The following is a 22,291-nucleotide window of genomic DNA, read 5'->3' as shown; positions in this document are numbered from 1 at the left end:
ACAAGATTTGCCTACATTTTCTTCCTTCCTCAGCAGCTCTCAATGTTGAAATGAAAACAATACAATCAATTCAACCACGAGGACTGCCAAACTGAGGAGAGAGATCTGTGCCCTTCCATTGCTGATTTGGTTTCCAGCTGTAAAACATTCTGCAGTTCTTCTTGTAAGACAGACCAATAGTGGTCTGCAGTTGTATGGGATATGAAAATGCAGACTTTTATGGCTTTGGGGTGTCTCTTAGGAGTAACCCTTTTACAGAAGATTTTGCAGTGCCAAATCCTCAGGTGCTGAATCCTTACATGCAGTGAGGCAGCCATAGATCCGTGGGTTGATTTGGGAGTACACATTCAGGAGTAGCATTGTACAGGGCATGGCACTGCAGCGTAGCCATGTGGTGCATGTTAGTTTTAAATGAAGAAATGTGCAACTTCTCATTTGTCGTATGCTGTGATTCTAACTACACTTGATGACACAACTAAAAGGTAACAAGTGAGATTGTCCAGATTCAGGCTGAACATTAGGAAGTATTACTTCTCGGAAAGGGTAGTCAGGCATTGGAATGCACTGCCCAGGGAGGTGGTGGAGTCACCGACCATGGGAGTGTTCAAGAAACGTTTGGATGTTGTGTTGAGGAATATGATTTAGCTGGGAAGTATTGGTAATGGTTGGACTGGATGATCTTCTAGGTCTTTTCCAACCTTGATAATTCTGTGATTCTATGATTCTGAGAGAACTGTGCAGCTCTTCCCAGCAGGTGACCTATGTGACAACATGGTTTTGTCAAGTGCACTTTCCATCTATGGTAAAAGAGAGGACTGATCTTTGCTCTCTGGACGGGTCAAGTACTTAATACTATCCATAATTTTTTCTTAAATCAGAAATGACAAGTTTCTTTTTTTCCTCTTTGAGAAGATGCGGAATATAGAAAAAAAAGACCTTAAAATCAAATGTTTACCAAAAAAAAAAAAAAAAAAAGCAAAAAGAAAGAAAGAAAGAAGCTCACAGAAGAGTTTCCCATCAAGCAAAGAACACAAAGAATGCAAATAAACGTCATCATGCAAAGAAAGGGCTCAGTATTACAAAAGAAGAGCACAGTGGGAGTTACTGGGGCATGACCAATATGAAAAATACCACCACAGCCTACTTTTCCTGTTATGGAAAGCAGCACCTCTCAGTTACTAGAGTCTGTAATGCTGCTGGGTAAAATCTTGCCTCTGGTCTAGCCAATAGGAGCTTTCCTGGCCATGGCAACGGATGCTGCATTTTATGGTCTGCTTTTCCGCGTACACGTAAATGATAGCATAAATAGAGCAATAAATCACTCTGCACTTATTTAAGTAGCTGTGTGTTATGTGAAAGCTACCTAAAGCTAAACCTGAAACAATGGCAAGGCCACAAATGAAGTACAAAGGAGCTGTTACAGCTGCCCCTCTCTTCAGTCAGTGTATGGAAAACCCACTAAAATCTCAAGTCAGCAAAGTTAATTTAACACTGAGAAGTGTAGCTGTTTCTTCTACAATGTCTATGACTAGCTCATCCCTGAATTTCTGGTAGGGAAAAAAATCCTGCATGCTGTGCTACATGCTGTATGCTTTCCCATGCAGAGCTGCACACAGTCTGTGGGCACTGCCTTATGCATGCACAAGCTGCAGTTTGGGCAGGCAGGTGCACAGTCTCTGCTCCTCATGCTGGGCCATCCATCTGTTTTAGGTATGTAGAATGAGAACCGTGCAGGTACAGACTCCCCTCATGCCCATCAGCTACCCAGAGGGGCACTAACATTTGACAGATTGTGTTCTCCAATTGCTGGGTTTTCTCTGCATCATTGGTGGTATGACCTGTATGAGGAAAATGACTGGCTAGGGCTGGTGCCTGCCCTGTTCCAGCTACAATGCAAAACGAAGGCTAAGAGTGGTCATGTGCATCCATATCATCCCAGAAACCTGGGGTTCTCCAGGGACAGCCAGGCTCAGAGCAGTGCGTTCAGAAATCCCACAGCTGGTACCCAGGGTCAAATGAGCACATCTCACACGATCATAGCATGGCTTGGGTTGGAAGGGACCTCAAGGATCATCAGGTCTAAACTCCCCTGCCACAGGCAGGGCTGCAGCTGCTAGGTCAAGTAAATGCGGAGTTGCTCTGCACTGGAAGATTGGGAGGCTCATGTGGGAGAGTTCCTCTGAAGATTGATTAGGATCAAAGTATTTCAATTACATGAAAATGAGTGCTGTAGTTGCAAAGCAAGAGCTTAAACTTTCAATTAAGAAGGGAGGCTTTTCTCATCAGCCGTCTCTGCAGGAATTAGCCGGATTCTCCTGCCTTCCTTAGGCCTTTGAATCGCTATTAAAATTCTAAGCAGTAGACAAACAGAGACCATAGAAATAAAATGCTGCTGTCAGAACTTCATTACAGTCCTCCTCTGACTCCTTGTTGTTGTCAGTGTTCTTCTGTAAGCATCCCTTTGCTGTTTCTTAAAGGAAAGCTTTTTATTACACATAAAAAGAGCATCAGCTTTTAGTTTCACCCCTCATCCCAGGTACTTGCTGTTTCCCAGTTTACATTATTTTCTGTGGCTGCTTGTCCCAGGGAGGCTGGTTTAGGTGGAAGCCAGACACCAAAGGGACCTGGGCTGGGTCAGCCAGCCAGCCTCAGTCCTCTCAGCCCCAGGACTAATCTCATAGTCTGCCTCAAGCTGCAGGTTCTCGTTTCTGTGCTGCTTTCCTTCAGCTTCTGCTTCCTGCAGCCCCGTGGAGCACATTCTCCCATCCCCATCCACTTCTTCCTGTTAGCCTTGTCACGGAAAACCTCTCTCAAAACCTCTCTTTCTTCCTTGCTGCTATCTGAAGTCCCCCAAACTTTCCTCCAACACAAACACAATTGGAGACAGTAGACTAAGAGTTATTACTGCTGACCACATATTTTAATCTTTTTTAGCAATTTCCTTTGTAATCCTGATCAGGCTTTCCAGCATTCGACAGATGCGAGCTCTCTCCAATGGGTCTCTTGTAAAACAAAGCAAATCCCTTCCTACCATCTGAAGCAACAACAGTGCTTACCAGCATCTAATTATTTGCCTGATAGCCAGTTTGGCCAAACCAGGTTTAAAACTCTAACATCAAAGAAATGCTTCTTAGTCTATAATGGAGATGTTCTTCTTCAAAGCCGCTCATTTTGTTGTAAAGCAGACACTCAGCCATCAGCCCACAGTACTGGGCTGCTTCTAGCAGGATCTCAGCATCCTGAACTCACTGGCAGCGGCACTGCTTGAGTTAAAGTGGTCTGGTGTTCTGGTTTAGCTTTTTGCTGATTTCTGAGTATCTTGTTTTACAATGGCCTCCTTCAGGCAATGGAGGCCAGAGCAAAATTTAATCTTCAGAGAGTATAACAAAAGAAATCAGCCCGAGTTACCAGAATATCATTAAGTAGTAGCAGCTGTTTTGAGACATTGAATATTTTCAATGAAGCCAGAAGAGCTAAGGCACAGGCTCATATTTTATGCTGCCTGGTTATATTGTGGTGTGTGAGGGATGGGACGCAAAAGAACAAACAAATATGTTACACTGGAGCAGCCAGTGTTCTGGTTGTACAAGTCACTCATCCAGGTTATCCTCCAATCTAGTGCTTAGTTCTAATTGTAGGTGCAACTAACATTCCAGGACATTATGGACTTGTGGGAACGGGTCCTCCTGTGGAGTTGTATATCTAAATAGCAAACACAGGCACCCGACCTCAGCATGCTCGCCACCCTTCTGAGGAACAGTGAAGATTTAAAATGCTTCTATTAATTTTCACTGCCTGTAGTGAAGATGTTTACCTTAGCTGAGAAAAGTCCCAGCTGTAGTTAATGAGTTCCATTCAAAGTAGTCCAGTATCTCAGGTCTGTACATAGTTTCCAGCTTTCTAAAAGAGGCCAAGCGTGCGCTGTACCATGATGAGCTCTTTGCCCACACTGCTGCTTTGTGCACTAAAAGCACAGCTATGTTACGGATGGACAATAATCAATTAGTGAAATGCTATCTTGTGACTGGGAATACGAGGCAGGCTTTGCGGGAACTGGCAATGCTTCCTTTAACTTACCCATTCCTCTGTAGCTCTCCGTATCCCCAAATATCAAAGGTCTTTCATTAGTCTCAAACTCTCTCAAGCCTGCTTGGCTACTGGGTACCTTGGAAGCCCATGAACTGATTGGAGCCGACAGTAGCTGATGGCAAGTCGCCAGAATGAAGAACGACCAACTGTTTTCAAAGCTTTGAAAATATTTGAAAAGGAACGACGGGGAGAGGAGTGTTGAAGTTCCCTTTAGGACTGTTCAAATACCGCTCTTCCAAGCGTCAGCTGCACATATCTGAAAGTCTTAACAAGAGTTAAAACACAGTCTGCTGGTTTTTTTTTCCCTCTCTTTCAGCTTTGCGGCAGTGAATTTTCTGTCTCTTCATGTTGCATCTTGCCATAAAGAGGAAAATTTAAACAGGAGAAAGAATGTGCTTTGAATTATTGGAAATTAAAGGAAAGTGGGAACAGCAGCTCGTTCTGGCACTTCAGCCCTTTCTCAGTACAGTAATCCTAAATTTTTATGCAATCCTATAAGCTGGTAGAAGGGGGAAGCCTTCATGGTAGAACTCTGTTTTTAGACAGGAATCTTGCTTGTGAAATCTCAGCTTGTTCCTGGCTTCCAGTATCCCTGAAGCACAGGAGAGACATTCCACAGAAAGGCAAATACAGTAAGCCTCCCTGCAGTAAGCCGTCTTCTCTAGGAGCTCTGTAAATGCTTCTTGCCACAAAATGAAGTTACTCGCGTACTGCCCATTGACTCTTGAATGTTAAAGAGCTTTAAATGGCTGTAGATAAAATATGAGTTCTGTGGAAATGAGAATATAGCAGTACAAGAAGGAACTGTATTACCTCAAATTGCCCTGGTTTTGTTCAAGAACAAACTAGAGCCCATAATTTGATCCCCAGGATAGATTAGTAGCAGCCTTGTAAAGAAAAAGCTAAAAACTCTTGCTAAATAATAGAAACATAAAATTAGAATGACATGGTGCAGGGATAAGAATTACTTTAGCCAGGAAGGCAACTACAGAAAATCTGTTTTCCAGGCCAGCCTGAAGATGCTAGGCTCTAATTCCTTGACAGCTATTGGCATGGCATGTGGAGGGTGTCTCTTGCTGTACAATTTGTTTGGGCCCCAGGCCATTTTATCTAAGACTGGTTGATGACCAGGTTCTTTCCAGACTAGCCTGTTGAGTATTCAAAAGCAAAGCTCCATCCCACCTCTTCATCTCCAGCCCGTAACCAAACAGGATGGTGGCTGTATGCATGCCAGGCATTTGCATGCTCAGAGCCATGGCAAGGCAGCGGCAGCTACCACATTTCTTTTCCCAAGCTGAGCTTTTATCAGGGTGAGATCTTCCACTGCTCCCGGGTCGTCAGCTGGCTGCAGTCATCAAAAACACCTTGCCTTTCATCTCTTGTACATCTGGAGAGGCAATTGTAGCTGTTTTAACCAGGCCGATTTCAGCATGATAATCCACACCATTGTTGCCTGTAGATTGCAGTAACCCACATGAAAACTCCTGAAGACCACACACAAACATAGAGAGAACCTGAATGGCAACTGTAGCTCCAGGGAGCATCTTCTAATAGACCTCTAAAAATGCATAAGATTCTTATCTTCTGTGGTGCTTCAGAAACAGTGGAAATCAGGAGAGATGTTTGTGCCAGTAGTTCATGGACTGCAATGTACTCAAGTCAGAGGCTTCAAGGAAGGTCTTTAAAAGTCTTCAAGGAAACAGCCTCCGCTGTAAAGTACCGCTTGAAGTAATGAGTTGGTTTTGTTGATTTCAATGAAATTCACACTGTTCCTCTCATGCTGAGGGAATAAAACTGAGACTTTAATTACTGAAGGAGAGCCAAGCTAATTCACACTGGGTTTTAAACGATCTACAGGCTTATATTATAGATGCTTATATATCAGATGTCCTCAGCTAGGGAAAGTCTAGCTTTGCTAGTGTGTGTGCACGAGCACTCCAAGGAACAGATCCTTGCATTTTGCTGTGTGACCTTGGCACGTCTGGTCGGGAAACAACTGTTGTGCACAGAGTTGCAGTCGGGCAGGAGATCAGATGGCACAAACTGGGCTGTTTGTTCTGATTGAAGGGGGAGTGTTGATAAGCCTTCAGTGGCACAGGGAAAATAGCCATAGCACAGGAGGAAAAACTGTCCTGCAAGTCAGTGATAGACAGGAAGAGACTGTTTGAGTTTGTTTTGGATGGGTGAAGTTAATACATAAGGTCAATGAAGCACAGTGTGTAACTGGGTTATCAAGGAATCTGAATCATCTGGGACCTCTGAGAACACTCAGGGCTGGGCTAAAACAGGTCTGGCCAGTGCTGCCTGGGGTGGAGGAACAGGGCACTTATCTCCTGAGGCCTCTCACAAACCTATTTCTCCGATGTGCTTATGAGCCATTGGTTTGCTTATCATACAAGTCACAGAAAGAGCAGAAAGAAAACATCACACATGGGCAAGAAAACCCAGTTTCCGATCAAATCACACAGTGACTAACAGCGCAAGATCCTTCCAAAGCTTGTACCCTTGTTTTGGCTCAGCTGCTCAGTCATCTCCATCTGGGGTTTGCAAACCCCCAGGCAAAGCAGGAGCCCAGCAGCACTGGCATGCAGCATCTCGCAGATGGACACACCGACATCTCGTGGCTCTCTGCCCAGGGACTCCCAGCACCGTCCTTTGGCACGCTGTGGTGAAAGAGGAATGAGCTGTGTAAATGGGTTTTCTGAGGATCTTGCTGCCTACAACACTTTTTTCTCTTTGATTGCTTTTCTTCTCCCCAGATGCCAAGCAGGACCATTTCTGTTTCCATTTTCCATTGTTACTGACACATCACAATAAAATACTGAAATCTGTAGCAGGTCTTCAAGTCCACTAGTGTTTTTTTCTTTGGATCCTTACTTCTTTGTAGAAAGGGGTGAAGAGAGCCAAGAACATCTCACCCATTGCTTCTGGTTTACAAGGAGGATGCACTATTTAGCAGGGAACTGCCTAACTCTGCCAAGAGCTGTGATGAAATCATTGTGGAGAGCCGAACCGACCTTGAGCTGCTGTCAGGAAGCGATCAACCAAAGAAATCCATGCTACATCCAGGTCTGAAGCCAGATGGACAAAGATCAGAGAAACTGGAAGATAATGATGACACTGACCTCTCGGTAACCTTCCCTAAATGGCAGGTTGATAACATCAAGTGTGTCTTGAAGAGCAGTTCAGCCACCAACGCTTGCTTATTTTGGCAAGCTCCCATGCTCACAGAGGCACGCCGTGCTGCAGAGCTCAGACGGAGCAGCATCAGCACTTAGCTATTGCTTTCGGATAGTTGATATTCTTCAGCCACCAGTATCAGCATTACCAATTGACACATGGAGTAGGTGAAGTAGCCAAGAGAAAATAATCTCTTGCATTCTACCATGTTTCAAGAAATTAATTCCGTGCCCATACACCTGATAACTTTACCCACTCTGCCTTGCCAGCCATAGCTTGATATACCTAAACCTAGCACGACTGACTGAGGTGAAGGGAAGAAAAGAAAGACTTGGCTTTGCTTTCTTACCCCAACATTTTTCTTGATGCTGACTGGAAACACCTCACTTTGAGCATGCTTACTTGAGCATCCTCCGCTTTGTGGTGTGACGTGATGCTCTGCCAGAATACACCGCCTGTATATGCCAGATCTAAACCACAGAAACATGGTTCCAGCCAGCAAGAACAAGAGAAGGTAGCAGCCTTGGCCTGAATGTTCTGGTTGTTGCAGCAGGAAGGTCCTTTTGTCTCTTACATCCAGCCTGCTCCTGAAGATCAGGTTTTTGGGAAACAGTTCCCATCTAGTGATACTGAGTTGGCATGGCAAGTGACTGGAAGCGCTGAGTGCTTCTGTTAGAAGTGCTGCCTGGTACAATCAGGTGCAAAGCTTGTCTGAGGTATTAATGAGAAAAAATAGGAACAAGAGAGCTATGTGAGGTGACATTATAATTCCTGTTTACTCGCATTTCGTATTCCTGAATTCATTCCTTTCGCATAAGTGTTTTTTTTCTACCCATACTGTAGAGGCATTTAATTGTCACTCTCCTTGATTTTATGCAATTGTCAGGGAGTGCAGTTTTTCATGCCTGTGTAGGTATTATGCATTCTCCAGTCTCAGTGATGGGCATATAATAGGGCAGGGGGAAATCACTGTACCGACCAGTTTAGCTTTACTCTCTTGCCCTGCTTTAAGGTCAAAAATCAAACCGATTCAAGTGCTTCTGCGATTAGATCATTGCACCACTGAAATGCAAGTACTGGTGTCAATAAATTGAAGAGGGCTAGCACTAGTTGGTTTAAAAATGCATGAATTATGAGGCTTCTGGCTTGGATAAGATTTAATGAATTATTAATCCTCATATTTCACAAATCCCATGCCCTTCATTCCCTTATGTCTGTTTATATCTATATTCACCAGTCACCATTTCCCCTGTAAATTAAGGATAAATTAACTATAAATGAGGTAACAAATTTTTACCATCCCACATTTTCTTTCCCGTTTGACACAGATTATTCGTATATCTAAATACCAGAGAAGACAATTACATTCATGTAATACGACCTCCTGCAGAATGCAGCCACAGAGCCTCATCCAGTAGTTTCTAGATTAACCCCGTAACTGCTACATAAAGCTACAGTGAGAAAACAAGACGTATATGCATTTTAGAAAGAAATGTAATATTCACTCAAAGGCCTAAAATGACAGTGAATACACTGCATCCTTAGGCATGTTTCTACCAAGTCATTTCTAATGCACTGAATAAATAAACTATCCAAATAAAGAGACATCTAAGTGCGGGGCAAAAGGACCCCAGTGTCAGCCACAAAGCCCAGGCAACAGCAGGCTGCGTTTGTCCTGCTGGGGCCTCCTCAACATCCGCGTTGAGGTTGTACTGCATTCCTCTACTGCCACACTGCAGTGGGACAGCACTGGTGCTGGTAGGGAGAACAGCAAACCCTTAGGGAACACCTTCTTTGCAGGCCAACATGGCATTTGGTTTTTTTGTGGCATGGCATTTATTACAAACTACCAGCAGTGCTGGCTTGGGAAGAAGCTGTTCTGCGAAGGATAAAGCCCCAGAGTGTGGGCAAGTGTGTGTTCCTGGTCTTGCCTTCCTCATTGGTCTCCATGGGGAATCTTGTTTTGCTTCTCAGTATATAAGCACAGTGCACCAAAAATGCAAAACATACACAAAACTCATTAAAGTATACAAACAGTTTCCATATGTGCAACAGCAATAATGAAAATGTCTCCTTAATAAGAAATCTGGATGTGTTGCATCACCCGTAAGGGGTCTGAGTTAATGGCACAGTGTTCCTCCTACAGTAACCTTTGCTGCTCGCTTACAGGTACTTACCCAAAGCACATCTGAAGTAACTGCTAATTCACCAGGCCAGAGAAAAATGACATGTCATGACAGCCACACAGCTATAAATCATGGGGCTGTGCATCACAACCACTTATACATCTTATTCCAGAATTAGGAAGAAAAAACCCTAGTGCCAAGATAACCAGAAACAATATTGCGTGTATACAAGTCCAGAATTTTCCAGTTTTTAGTGCTGAAGTTTTTACAGTGGTTTGCCTGCAGTCTAATGGATTGTACTTGAGCTGGTACAAAGGGATTTTATTTATTGCTCGGTAGGCATCAGTGCTGAACTTGGGGTTACAGGCTGCTCAGAGTTAAAACCTGAGGCATATCCTATTTATCTGCCAACTGAGCTTTTTGATTTTACTGTGTGAGTGGTTGCATGTAGGAAGCATTCTGCTTATGCCTTTTCTCAGGTTTTCATTCATTCATCCTTGAATTAGGGGAAAAAAAACCAAAGCTCTACGCTTCAGAAACTTTTCCACTCAGCAGTTCAAATTTTAGACCTCTTTGCCCACAGTGTGAGCTTCTGAGGAGGGAAGCAATTGTACAGCGGCACATAGCAATACACTGCAAATTAAGCCAGCAGTGAAGCCAACTGTTTTACCCAGACAGGAGCAAGAGGGTGTAAGGAGAAAATACCAAACTGCACTTTAGAAAGACATAAAGGTAAATTCACTTCCCTTGTGTATTCCTGCCTGGCTGTGCCTGTTTGTCCATTAGATCAGCTGAGCTGCTTTGCATTCACTGACTCCTGAGGTATGGGCGCTACTCAAAACAAGGTATGAATCTCTGGATTTGGTTTAAAGTAAAGAAAGGCTTTCCAGGAAAGAAAATCAGTGTAGCTAGGAGTACTTCTGTTGCCACTTGGATAACAGCACCTTACACAGCTTTTCTGTTTTGATGTATTGGTAGAGGTAGCAGGAATATACCAAAGTTGCCCATAAACAAAGGAAATCTCTAACTCTCTTTCAGTGCCTGGTTTCCAATTTGCACCCCATATGTGGGGAGAAATAAATGTATGCACGTGGCTTGTATTTGAGAAAGTCAAGCAGCGGTGGACTGAATTATAACCTGAATGCATATCGGTGGAATGAGATGCTGATCCATTTGCACAGTAATGTGCTATATTTAAGTCACGCATCATGGCATCTTCAAAGAGGCCAGTCATAATTATGATGGATTAGACTGCAGAGTCAGTCCTAGATGCAGTAATTGTTTCACAGATGCTGCTGATGTGACTTGAATTTCTAATGAATTATAGCCGAGGAAGAATACGTATTGCTGCTAAATGGTCTGAATAAAGTACAGTTATGGGAAGAGAGAAATGCCTAACGGCTGTGCTTAGGGAAAGGCAGGTTTCCTTGGGTGGGCAGATCTGTTACCCCACACCGATCGTGAGGTGCAAAGAACTTGTATGACTGCAGACTTCATAAGGCCCCCCAGGCCTGCTGAGCAGCAACACCGAGACATCTTCACAGCGCCCTAGGTTAAAAGCAGTAAGAAAGGCCCAGCTGCCACGCGCCAGTTTTAAATTACAAATAATTGCTGTGATCTGTAACTGCTTGAGCAAGAATTGCACTAAGATGCAGCTTGAGAGGATTGTGAATAACTGAATGCAGACAGAGGATGAAGTGTAACAACCCTAGCTGCACTTTGAAGAACATAAATCTGGCATTTTTTAATCAATGAATTAACTTCATATTTGGAAGAACCAAGTACTTGTGTTGTCTTTTGCATTGCCTAAGACAATCCCCTCTGCACTGGAGATGAGCAGAACTCAGGGGAACAGGTTGGCTCACACTGTGAGGCTTTTGCCAACACAAGGAATGATTATCCTTGCCAGCCACCTAGAGAAAATAATGTTGTGCGTTTTAGGGACAGCACGCACCTCAGACTCCCTTCTGAAGCACAGATGTGCCCCTTGGGGACATCAGAGCAGTCAGGCAGTCAGTCAGGCCCCTGCTTGGAAGCAAAAGGTGGGCTTGTCATACAGAGCTGAGAAGAAAAATTGTCTGGGAATATCTAGGGGAAATTAAGCTGTAAACCATACAGTACACTAGAATACAACAAGCTAGACTAAAAAAAGAAACGAATTCTGTTTCTTTTTTAAAAAAGAAACAAATATTTTAGGAACAGTTTGACAGCATGGTGTTAATTACCGTGGTTTCTTTTATTTCATTTCATACTTGTGCAATAGAGCAGCCTACATGCTCGTGTCTGAGCTGCAGGTCGGCTGCAGTTTATACGTATGAAAGGTGTGAAGGCAAAGAATGGTTTTCAAGCTAGGCTGACGTTTTATTTTTGAGACACTGTTGGAGCGTAATTCTGCTGCCTTGCCTGGAATGACACATCAAAAGGATCCTTTTTGTGCTGGTTTCCCCAGGAAAGAAGCAAAGGCTTATGTCTCAGGGTACTTTAAAGCTAGCTGGGGAGGTATGCTGGAATATATGTAGAAGGGAATAAACCTGCCTTGCCTTGTCAAGAAAATAGAGAAGACGGTCAAATATTCTCTTCCATCCCCTTATTCATAGCTTTCATTTCAAAACCTCTTTTTTTTTTTTTTTTTTTTTTAAAGTAGTGTTATTTGCAGAGAGGACGTCTTCTGTCACACAAAAGATAAATTCAGTACAGAAAGAAATAAACTTTGGAAGGTGAAAAGTGAGTGTAAGACTGAGTTTGGGATAAGGATGAAGTGAAGCCAGGTTGTTGTTTGGGTACTTTCCAGACAAAATTTATGGTTGAATTGTCCTGATACCAAGATTGGAGCCACAAGCAAGGATGTTTCTGCTGGAAGTAACCTATCTTGTGAAATACTGCTTTAAAAAGCATTGTAGAGTCATATTGGTTGAGCAAAGGAATACTGCACTGAGAACCATATCAATTAGATCTTTAATTGTTGGTTTTTGGTTTGTTGTTGGTTTTTTTTTTTACATTACTGTAGGATAAATACACGAGCAGAGCAGTGTGATGACAGAAGTTTTTGTTCTTGCGTAGCGGCAAAACAGCCACGTGCCATGCCTGTGCTGATTCTGCAGTCCAGCCAGGCATGACATGGTAATGGAGAAGGCTTGCATTCCCCTTGATGCAAACTAAGAATAAAAACCTTCAGGGCAAAGGCATGCACAAGTTCAGATTTTCTCTGCAGTCTCACATCTGGAAAACCCTCTGCCAGTCTGTCTTCTGTCATTTGTGACTGTTTGAGAATCATAAAGCCAACAAAGAATAAATTACATGCAGAGTCAAACAATGACTTTAGCAGTGGGATAGTGAATCTTGGGAAGATCCATGTGAACAGGATTAGATTGTCATTCTATGGAATTTATACACTGTACATTGTCAGTACTGTTATCCAAAGAAAAACCCGATTTTATAAATAAAATGCATAGTTTAAAGAAGAAAATGGGACTTTTTGTCCAAACAGGAAAAATCCTAGCTCCACAGCTGTGGGGCTCAGCTCAAATCCCAAATGCAGAGTTTAAGTCACGCCTGATGCCTATAGCCTAAATTTAAAAGGGTACCTGAAAAAAATACAATTTCCATGAAACTTTTTTTTTTTTTTTTTTTCCAGAAATCTCTTAATTTCTCTCTGTCAACATTACCCAGATGTTGAAGTGTAAGAACAGATCGCACCCAGGCAAGGTTTTGTCCCGCATGTGGATTTTGCCACTTGCGTATGAATACTTTTGGGATGCCAGCTTCACATGACCTTGTCAGACAGCTGAAGACTGAAAAAGGGAGGTTTTCCCCTCTAATTGGCAAGCTTGGTGGCAATAATCCCTCAAGTCACACAAAAGGGGTTTGGCACACTTAATCAAATAACAGGATTAGCACCAAGTCTGGGAACCAGGGTTTCCGTGTGACTTTTCTGCCTTACCAAGGAGAATGGGCGACAACAGAGGAGCCAATACAAATCATTCAAAAGCAGATACTACTTTTTTTCTACCGTTACAAGAGATGTTTTGGTGAAATATTTATTTGTGTGCTCAGTGTCGGTAAGGAACCACACCATATTTTCTCTCTTTTCATCCTGAAGAATAAACCTGCAAGGGGTGGCACAAGGCTGCAAAATCTGATAAGGTAGCGAACCTCCCCAAGGTGTGCCTGCGAGCTGTTGTGTGTGGAAACCAGTTGGGATGAAGGTGTGGGAATGCTGTAGGAATTGATGGCAATCTGCTATCCTCAGTGAACCTACAGCTAACCTGGGCTTTCCCCATTTCTTTTCTCTTGCAGATACGTTCAGAGGGCAGACTTGTGGATGGCCCCGGAGCAGGCCAGATGGAACAGGACAGAACCAACCATGTTGACGGCAATAGATTGAGTCCATTTTTAATATCACAATCTTCTCACATTTGCCAAGCAGAACCTTCTGCAGTGAAGCTACAGAATGGAACTCCAGCAACAGAGAGGCCTGAAGTTGAAGTCAACGGTGACCACAAGCGGCTGTTCAGTAAGAGCAACTATGGAGAGCCCCACGCAAAGGGAAGCCCAAACCACCGCATTAGCCCTGACCTTTTACAAGAGAAGAAAGTATGCTCCAAATATATGCAAAATGGTGGGATAAAACGCACTTTTAGTGAGCCCTCTCTGTTTGGACTTCAGCAGAGCAAGAAAGTGAAACAAGACAAAGAGGTAAATGGAGAAAAAGCTGAGCCAGAGGATAACTATGAAAAACCAAGCATCTCCAATTGCTACAGTGAGAAGAAATCTGAAACAGGGCAAGAAAATGAAGCTTCAGAGTTGATGCCGTCTACAAGATACAACAGTGGTGGTTCAGAAGACCCTCATGAACTCCTGATTCAGGATGAGCAGGAGCGGGAAAACATTAATTGCCACAACAGGGACGTTGTCTTACTACTCAAGAACAAGGCGGTGCCAATTCCTAATGGTGCTACAGTTTCTGCCTCTTCCATGGACAGCATGCATGGTGAACTCCTGGAGAAAACACTGTCTCAATATTATCCAGAACATGTTTCCATAGCAATGCAGAAGAACACATCTCATAGCAATGCCATTACCAGTCAGGCTACTAATGAGTTGTCCCATGAGACAACGCATTCATCCCATACCTCAGGGCAGATCACTTCCCCACAGACCTCAAACTCTGAGCTGCCTCAAGTGCCAGCTGTAATGGTTACTGAGGTCTACGGTGCTGATGACTCCAGTAAGCCACCTGTATTGCCAGGTAGCTGTTCACTTCAGAAACCAGAACTACAGCTACAGCAGCAGATTCCAGGCTATGATACACACCGGTTATCTGTAGGAAACAGTGCTGTTCATGGAAGCATAGGGCAGGTTCCCAATCAAGACCTCTCTCTAAGTTCCAGCAGTAACCTGCAAGCTCAGAATGCTGCACTGGAAAGGTTTTCTGAGCAAGCAGAAAAAAATGGTGCTTTCTTTACACAGAACTCAATGTTTCACAAAGATTCCTCAACTCCTCCTGCTCCAGAAATGAACAGTGCACTGTCTGTCATGGTGCAAGAAGGATGCCATTCCTATGACAACAGTTGCGATGAAACTCTTCCTGGAGAGATCAAGGATGAAGGGCAACAGCAGGGACCAATGCCAGAAAGTCCCAGCCTCAGCCAACAGCAACTTCACCCCCAGCAAAGGCTTCCGCAGCAGGTGCAAACGCCGCAGCACGATGTCAGCCAGAGTGGTCCCCGAGCTGCTGCAGCCGCCTCCATTCAGCAGCACCCAGAAGAAATGCCGCCGCCGCCATCAGAGCCTCCCCTCCAAAACCTGCATGCGTGCGGAAGCGATGGTGAGTTGCCTCAACTGTGTCAGCGTTTCCCAGGACAAAGAGAACCTGAGATTCCTCCTGACAAAGAAAAGGACCAAGTGAAAGAGTCTGTGCAACAGCCTCAGTGTTACTCAAAGCCAGCCTGGATAGAATTGGTTTCCACGCCGTTCCGGCAGGGAGAACTTCCCCACAAGTCCAATGAAGCATTACTGCGATCAGTTCTTCAGTACCAGGCAAATGCATCCAAAGCAGCTTATATGAAACAGTATGCTGGAAGTCCTGATGCATTAAAGGGGCCATCGGGACAGCCCCAGAGCCAGAAGATAATGCAACAAGAACAAATTCCCCTGCAGTACAAAAGTGAGAGCTCCCAGCTGCAGCCACATCCCACAGCTGACCTGCAGCTGCTGTTCCAAAAGCACTCACCACAGCCACAGCTCACAAAGATGGATTCCCTGCTCAAGCCCCGAGTGCAGCAGCACCCTCCGCAGCAGCTCCATTTCCAGCAACAACCTGAACAACAAATTGAACAGCCTTTAGGGGCCCCACTGAAACAGCAGCACTTGAATCCCCAGACAGGGGAAAACGAACAGTTCTTGCATTCACACATTTTGCAACAGATGCTCCAAAAGCAGACACAGCAGACACAGATGCCGTGCAGTCCACGCCTAACTCCAAACCAGCAACAGGCTCTGCAAATGAAAAGTAAAGAACCGACCCAAACTATTCCCCATTCCCAAAACAATACGGAGCAGCAGCCAGACAGGACATCCTTCAGTCAGCCCAGAGCAGATGAGTGCTTTCAAACTGGGAATAAGTACATGAAGCCAACTGCATTCCCACTGCATAGCCCTCAGCTAGGGCTAGAGCAGGTACAGAGCGTGAACAACAAAACTCCCCTTTACAGCCAGAAAACAAGTGCTGGTCTGCAGCATCCCTGCCCAAACAACGTGCACTTGATGTCAGAGAAGAAGGAAAATGCCACAAATCTTGAACACTTTGGAGCAAACAAAGCACGTGACTTGCAACACGTGCAGTATTTCTCAAATAACTTGCCCCCCAAGCAAGATGTGAATCACTGTTTTCGAGAGCAAGAGCAACAGACCCAACAAGCTTCAGTTATACAGCTGCCACAAGGCTACGGTGGTAGCCTCAGTCAAGATCCCCCAAGCCAAAAGGCCACACCGATGCCCCAGCGGTACTTACCGCACAGCCAGCAAACTCCTGCACACTCACAAGATCAGAGAGGCTGTCATTTGCAGAGCCAAACCCCAAAGGATTTCAATAAGCACGCTGCTCTAAGGTGGCATCTCTTACAGAAACAGGAGCAACAAGCATACCAGCAAACCAAAACTGAGGCTGGCGCCAGTGCAGCACGCAAGCCAATAAAAATTGAGGCTGGCACAAAGTCTAACTTTTGCATGCGTCTATCAGCTGCGCAGCTGGAAAACAAAATGTGGAAAAAAACAATTAAACAAGAGAATCAGCACTTTGGCTGTGAGAACACGCAACAAAAGAGCATCATCGAGACAATGGAACAGCAGCTAAAACAGATACAGGTCAAATCACTGTTTGATCACAAGACTTTTACTGTCAAATCACCTAAACACGTGAAGGTTGAAACAGCAGGCCCTATTACCATCCTATCCAGAAACACCAGTGCTGCAGAATTTGATACTCACACCCCGACTTTTGAACAGCAAGCAAATGTGTCTGCTGAGAAAACCCCGACCAAAAGAACAGCTGGAACTGTTCTCAATAATTTTTTAGACTCACCTTCCAAGTTATTGGATACTCCTGTAAAAAATTTATTGGACACACCTGCCAAAACCCAGTATGATTTCCCATCTTGCAGCTGTGTTGGTAAGTGCTGAGAGATGTACTAAAGACATAGCTGTTCACAACAAGAAAACTAGCCTTGGGTTCAGATTGCAGGGTTAGTTGGATGTTTCTCTTGGAGGTGCGTTTTTTGGTGTTGTTTTTTTGTTTTGGTTTGGTTTTAGAACAGCAACAAGTAAGGATTTACAGCAGTTTTTCTACACTGCTTTTACAGTCAGAATGCATGTGGACAGCCATATATTCCCTCACTTCCCTTCTCCTTGAGCAGCAGACATGTAACAACAACACACTGATAAAAAGCGGGTCATAACATTACAATCTAATTATTTGTCAAGGTTAGATATGGCATTTACAAAACACGTCTCGGGTCCAAACCTTATGATCTTTACTCCATTTTTGGCTGTAACAGCGAGACTGTTGAAGTTTGCCTCAGTAAAACCTAAGCAAAGAAGGCAAGACAGATTATTCCTCACTTGTTGCATGAGTTTATCATTCCCCTTGCTCACTTGTCTACTGCAAAGCTAAAGAGAACAGCAGCTCAAAGAAGCTATGCAGGCAGCAATGAAAGAGCAACAAGGAGACCCTTGGTATTTCTTCCCAGCATACCCAGTCCCTGAAAGCTGGAAGAATATAGCTGAGGGAAGAGAAGCAGAGTGTGAGACCCGTGTGAAGCACAGCCCCATAACCTGAGCTTCCATGCACTTACACTGCACGTGGCCAGGTCTAACAGGCACTTCCAGGCCCTGCAGCTGGAGGAACTGGTCAGACTGAAGCAAAAGAAGCAGCCAAGAAAAAAGTCAAAGCTTTGCTATAGTTTCACGTACCAGTCCTAACAGCTTGGAATTGCTTACCAACTAAAAGAGGCTGAGTTTTGGCTCCTGCAAAACTGACAGATTTGAAAACTGCCTTTTCAAATGCTCAAGATGATACATAGGAGCAAAAAGGAGGTAGGAGTTCCAGAGCTCCCAGGGAGAAGCCTGGAAGTGAGTTCTTGCTGTTTCTTTTTGCTTTATAAGAAACAACCTACAGCATGTAAGTTTATTTGAAAACTCTGAAGCTGTTCAGTTTTGAAGGCCATTTCTCCCATGTAGTCAGCAAAACCTTTTTTCTGGCAATTATTTCATTCTTCCGGGTTTTGTCTTTTTTTTTTTTTTTTTTTTCAGCCAGAACTTTAACTGCTAACTAAGCAAAAAAAGCCTTTTTTCCATTCATGTTTTAATTCTTAGCTTACCCCTTAGGAAACAGAGGAGCACAAAGCTCAGATCCTGTCCTCTTTGAGAAACCTCATAGAGTCATTGATAGAGCGTATTGCTCTGTCCTACCACCATTTCTTTGTTAAGGAGGTGTAAGCTACATCATTTCCCCCCAGACACATCCAGGCTTACAGCATGCCTTCTTTGTGCTCCAAGAGGTTGCGTGCAACATCACCTCACTCAGCCTTTGGAGACAGCAGCACAGAAAGCCACCCCTCAGCCACATGTGTACACCCCACTGGCTGCCCCTGAACCCAGGCAGGGCCCGGACACTTCCATCTGGCTACGGCACCTTGCCTCCTGGTGTCAAAACCAACATATAGCTGATACTGCCAGTGCTGGCATTGCCCTACCCATACACAGAATGCTGAGGCTCCATTCATAGCATGCAAGCAGTCTGGCTAAGCCTTGTGCGGGGTTTCCTTTAGCAAACATGCTTTCTTCATTTCTGCAGGTGGCAGAAAGTCTGCATAGCCTTAATGGCACTTTCTGGAGCTGCAAGTTGCTCCATAACACGTCTGCTGAAAAACATGTACTGTACAGCTCACTAGTGTCAATATTTACCATTATTATCCTGTTTATCCTCCTTTCTAGATATTAGGAGAGGAGGAAATGGGAGAAGGAGAAACAATTAATCAGTGATAACAGGAAAATGGCCTTTTGAATCTGAGTGTACAGCCTGAGATGTGAAACAACTGCCTGTGCTAGCAAAAAGCACACAGCCCATATCGCAGCTATTTGCAGAGTTAGTTGGGTGTGCTTCACGTATTTTGTACAAATTACACAGGCATACTTTAAGACATAAGTGTTTGCAAATGGACCCGAGACCCATGCAGCAGTTTTATAACTGGTTAAATGCAAGCTTTGCAATGTTACTTTTTTTTTTACATTAAAGAATTAGGCTTCAAAGTAATAACCTTTATTTTGTTTTAAACAGAGCAAATTATTGAAAAAGATGAAGGTCCCTTCTATACCCACCTAGGAGCCGGTCCTAATGTGGCAGCTATTAGAGAAATCATGGAAGAAAGGTAATTAGTGCAAAGGCACAGGGCAGATTAACGTTTATCCTTTTGTGGATGTCAGAATTTTTCCAGCTTTTGCACATAAAGAAATAAACAATTGCAAATCAAGTAATTACTTGTAGGCTTAGCGACTCCAGCGTTGCCAACATGACGCACTGTGCTATTCACCAGAGAGTCACAATATTTGACAGGGCTAATAGTCTGCTGGCTGGCATGGGCTGCGCACTTGGAGACAGGCGCCAGCAAACCCAAGCAGGAACAAGTATGCACCAGCCTGCCAAGCCAGGCGGTTGGCAATGGCTGCATGAACAGGCACAGACCTGGTGTTCCCCCTGCATGTGAGAATGCCAAGATGGAAGGGAGACGGAGAGCAGGATACCAAACTGTAGTCATGTCTCTTTCTCCCTGCCCCAGTTGTTAAGTACAGGGCACAACCCTAATTGGCTAAATCTAACTGTGTCACTTCCAGAGATGTGGAACAAAGTTATTGATAGGATTTCAGCCCAAGAATCAATAATCAGTTTTGTGACAAAACATCTCTGTCCCTTGGAGTATTGCACAAAAACAGCCTTATCTCGACTGTGGATAACCCCTCTATCACGTTGCATCCCTTAATAGATATATAGCACAAGTTCAAAATCCACCAGCGTTTAAAGTATTTAAATGTAAAACTGTCACACAAAAGTGACTTCGGCTCCATGAATTCTGCATTACCTGTAGATTTTGGGAAACATAGATGCTAATGGCCAGATTTTTAGTGGTATCTGAGGATTCAGTTCCCTCGTGAACAAACAAGCAAACAAAAAATTTCCCCAGTAAGTCCGAGACAGATGGGAATTTGACCTGTTAATACCTTAAAACTCTGAACATTGAAAGCAAATAGATGTCTTTGTGGTGCTGTGTCTTGAGCTAAGGAGAACAGCCTCTCAGCAGGGTCTGCTACCTTGTGCTCACAGAGCATGGACCACTAAGGGCACATTAAATCCTAAGGATTATCTTCAAGTGATTAGCCCTAAAATCCTTTCTCTTAGCACCTCCTTCCCTGTAACTCCGGTGCTCGGCCCAGCACTTGTTTTCAGCTTTGTGAGCAGTTGGAACACATGCAAGCTACATAAATCAGCTTCTTCCTGCAAAGGAGGAGTGAGTGCTGACCCTCCTGGGAAGCTTCTTACAATTTGTTATCTCCAAAGCTCTGACTGATTAATTCTTTAATATTCACAAACAGTAAATAAAATTGGAAAGTCATTCATGTCATCACGTCGATTATTAGAGATGAAACATTTTTCATTTCTTGACTTCGGAACACAATCTTTCATCCTTAATACTGACCTCATCTTACCTCCCTCCATATTAATTTCATTTCATGTTGGCAGAAGGAAATCCTGAGAGATTACAGATACCGTGCTTATATACTCGGCCAGGCTCAGCAGAGCATAACACCAATGAGCCGTGGCTGGTTTACAGCTGTTCATATGGCATCAGCTGTGTGACGCCATGACAGAAGAACTCCAGAGCTCCTTCTGATTTTGTATAAAAATAACACTCAAAAGATTCTCTCAAATACATGTGTACAGTTGGCAACATTAATCACAACTTCAGCACTTTTAAATCTGCTTCCCACAAATATGAATCAACTTCTAAGATATTAGCACTGCCAAACAAACCAGGACTTGAGTTTGTTCTTATAGCTGATACTTTAATTCAAACAAATTTCTTGCAGAATTCCTGGTGGATACGTGCTTTCTTCTCCCACTCCCTACTTCATGCTCAGTGAATTCTGTTCTGATTTTGACCCGAATGCAGCCATAAGGCACAAATCCATCTGAAATGATTTGAGATGGTGCCTATTTCATTTGCAGCATGCAATGCACAAGACAGATCTCTGGTGGCATCCACACACTTGTCCTGCAGTCCAGATTAGCAAACTGGTAGAAAATGTTCAAATTAAAGCGTATTATTTTTTTGTGGCTAATTAAGGAAACAAGTGTATGCTAACATCCAAGACCAAGTAGGAGAAAGTAATCTAACAGTTGCCTGCAGAACATGAATAGTACTACTTGATTTTATTTGTATAATTTCCTGTGACACTGAAATTTCACAATGAGATCACTTCTCAAAATAAGTATTTTTCATTTCCTTTCCAGGACAGAAGTTTAAATACAAGTATTTGCTCTTAAATATGTCACTGAGATTTTAGGGTAAAAACCAGAGGGATGAAAGGTCAAAAGTTCTCAAGGCAGCATTAAATGGCTGCACAGTGAAAAGAAGCTAGCTTGATTGCTCCACAGGTAACAGGCAAAGAAGGAGATTATGATTTAGTCCCCACATATGGTTATGTTAAAAAATATACATATATATCACACCAATGGGAGCAGCAGGACTGAAAAAAGGGAGCTGGAGGTGGAATTTGCCCAGTCTCTGAAATGCTGCCAAGCCAGCACCGCAGCTTGGATCTGCAACACGGATCGCAGCCCCTGAGGTCTCTGACACACAGGTTCCTAGCAGAAGGCTCACCTCAGCCTAGCGTGCTCCTCCCTGGGCTCTGCAGGTGGGGCACCCCAGCTGCAGCAGCCCTGGGGGGAGAATAAGCTTGGAAACACTCAACAGGTCTGACGCTTTTTGCTAACGCGAGTCTTGCTTCACTTAGCATTTGCTATATATTTCCAGTTGGCCCATCATAGGGTATGAAAGGTGTCATTTGTCTGAGCAAAGCATGACTTGCCTCTGGGGGTAGGCCCTGACTGCATCAGCACCTGGACTGAATGCTGGTCGAGCTTGCCTGCTTCATTCTCAAAAAGGCACCCACAAATGGCATCATCCAGGGGCACCTTGTGATCCTAATTCAGTACAGAAGTCAGGCAGAAGTAAATAAGTAACAATTTATGACCAGATGATAAAGTAAAAGAGATAGACATAAAGCAAATTAATCATGGCTTAACTGATTCATACTGTATCTATACCAGAAACAAGCATAAA

The 22,291-nt window shown here is 43.8% G+C and overlaps 1 protein-coding gene and 1 long non-coding RNA gene across 6 annotated transcripts in view; one reads left to right on the top strand and one right to left on the bottom strand.

Moving 5' to 3' along the window:
- Positions 1 to 22,291, bottom strand: part of LOC146761047 (uncharacterized) — a 75,730-nt gene that overhangs the window by 28,902 nt on the left and 24,537 nt on the right. The window lies entirely within an intron of this gene.
- The window catches only part of TET2 (tet methylcytosine dioxygenase 2), a 69,640-nt gene that overhangs the window by 31,843 nt on the left and 15,506 nt on the right, over positions 1 to 22,291 (top strand). For 3 of the 5 annotated variants that reach the window (XM_015861428.3, XM_032444017.2, XM_085546654.1), the window contains exons 2-3: positions 13,692 to 17,064; positions 19,231 to 19,321. In XM_015861428.3, coding sequence (XP_015716914.2) covers positions 13,692 to 17,064; positions 19,231 to 19,321 — 3,464 coding nt within the window. Of the gene's footprint in view, positions 1 to 13,691; positions 17,065 to 19,230; positions 19,322 to 21,459; positions 22,214 to 22,291 lie in introns of those variants that run through there. The other 2 variants (XM_085546656.1, XR_014945809.1) reach the window with 2 other exon arrangements.

Source organism: Coturnix japonica, chromosome 4 (assembly GCF_054131305.1).
Source record: "Coturnix japonica strain WE chromosome 4, WE-NBRP24, whole genome shotgun sequence".
Lineage (NCBI taxonomy): Eukaryota > Metazoa > Chordata > Aves > Galliformes > Phasianidae > Coturnix > Coturnix japonica.
Note: the sequence above shows the minus strand (reverse complement) of the source record. Positions and strands in the feature narration are given on the sequence as shown.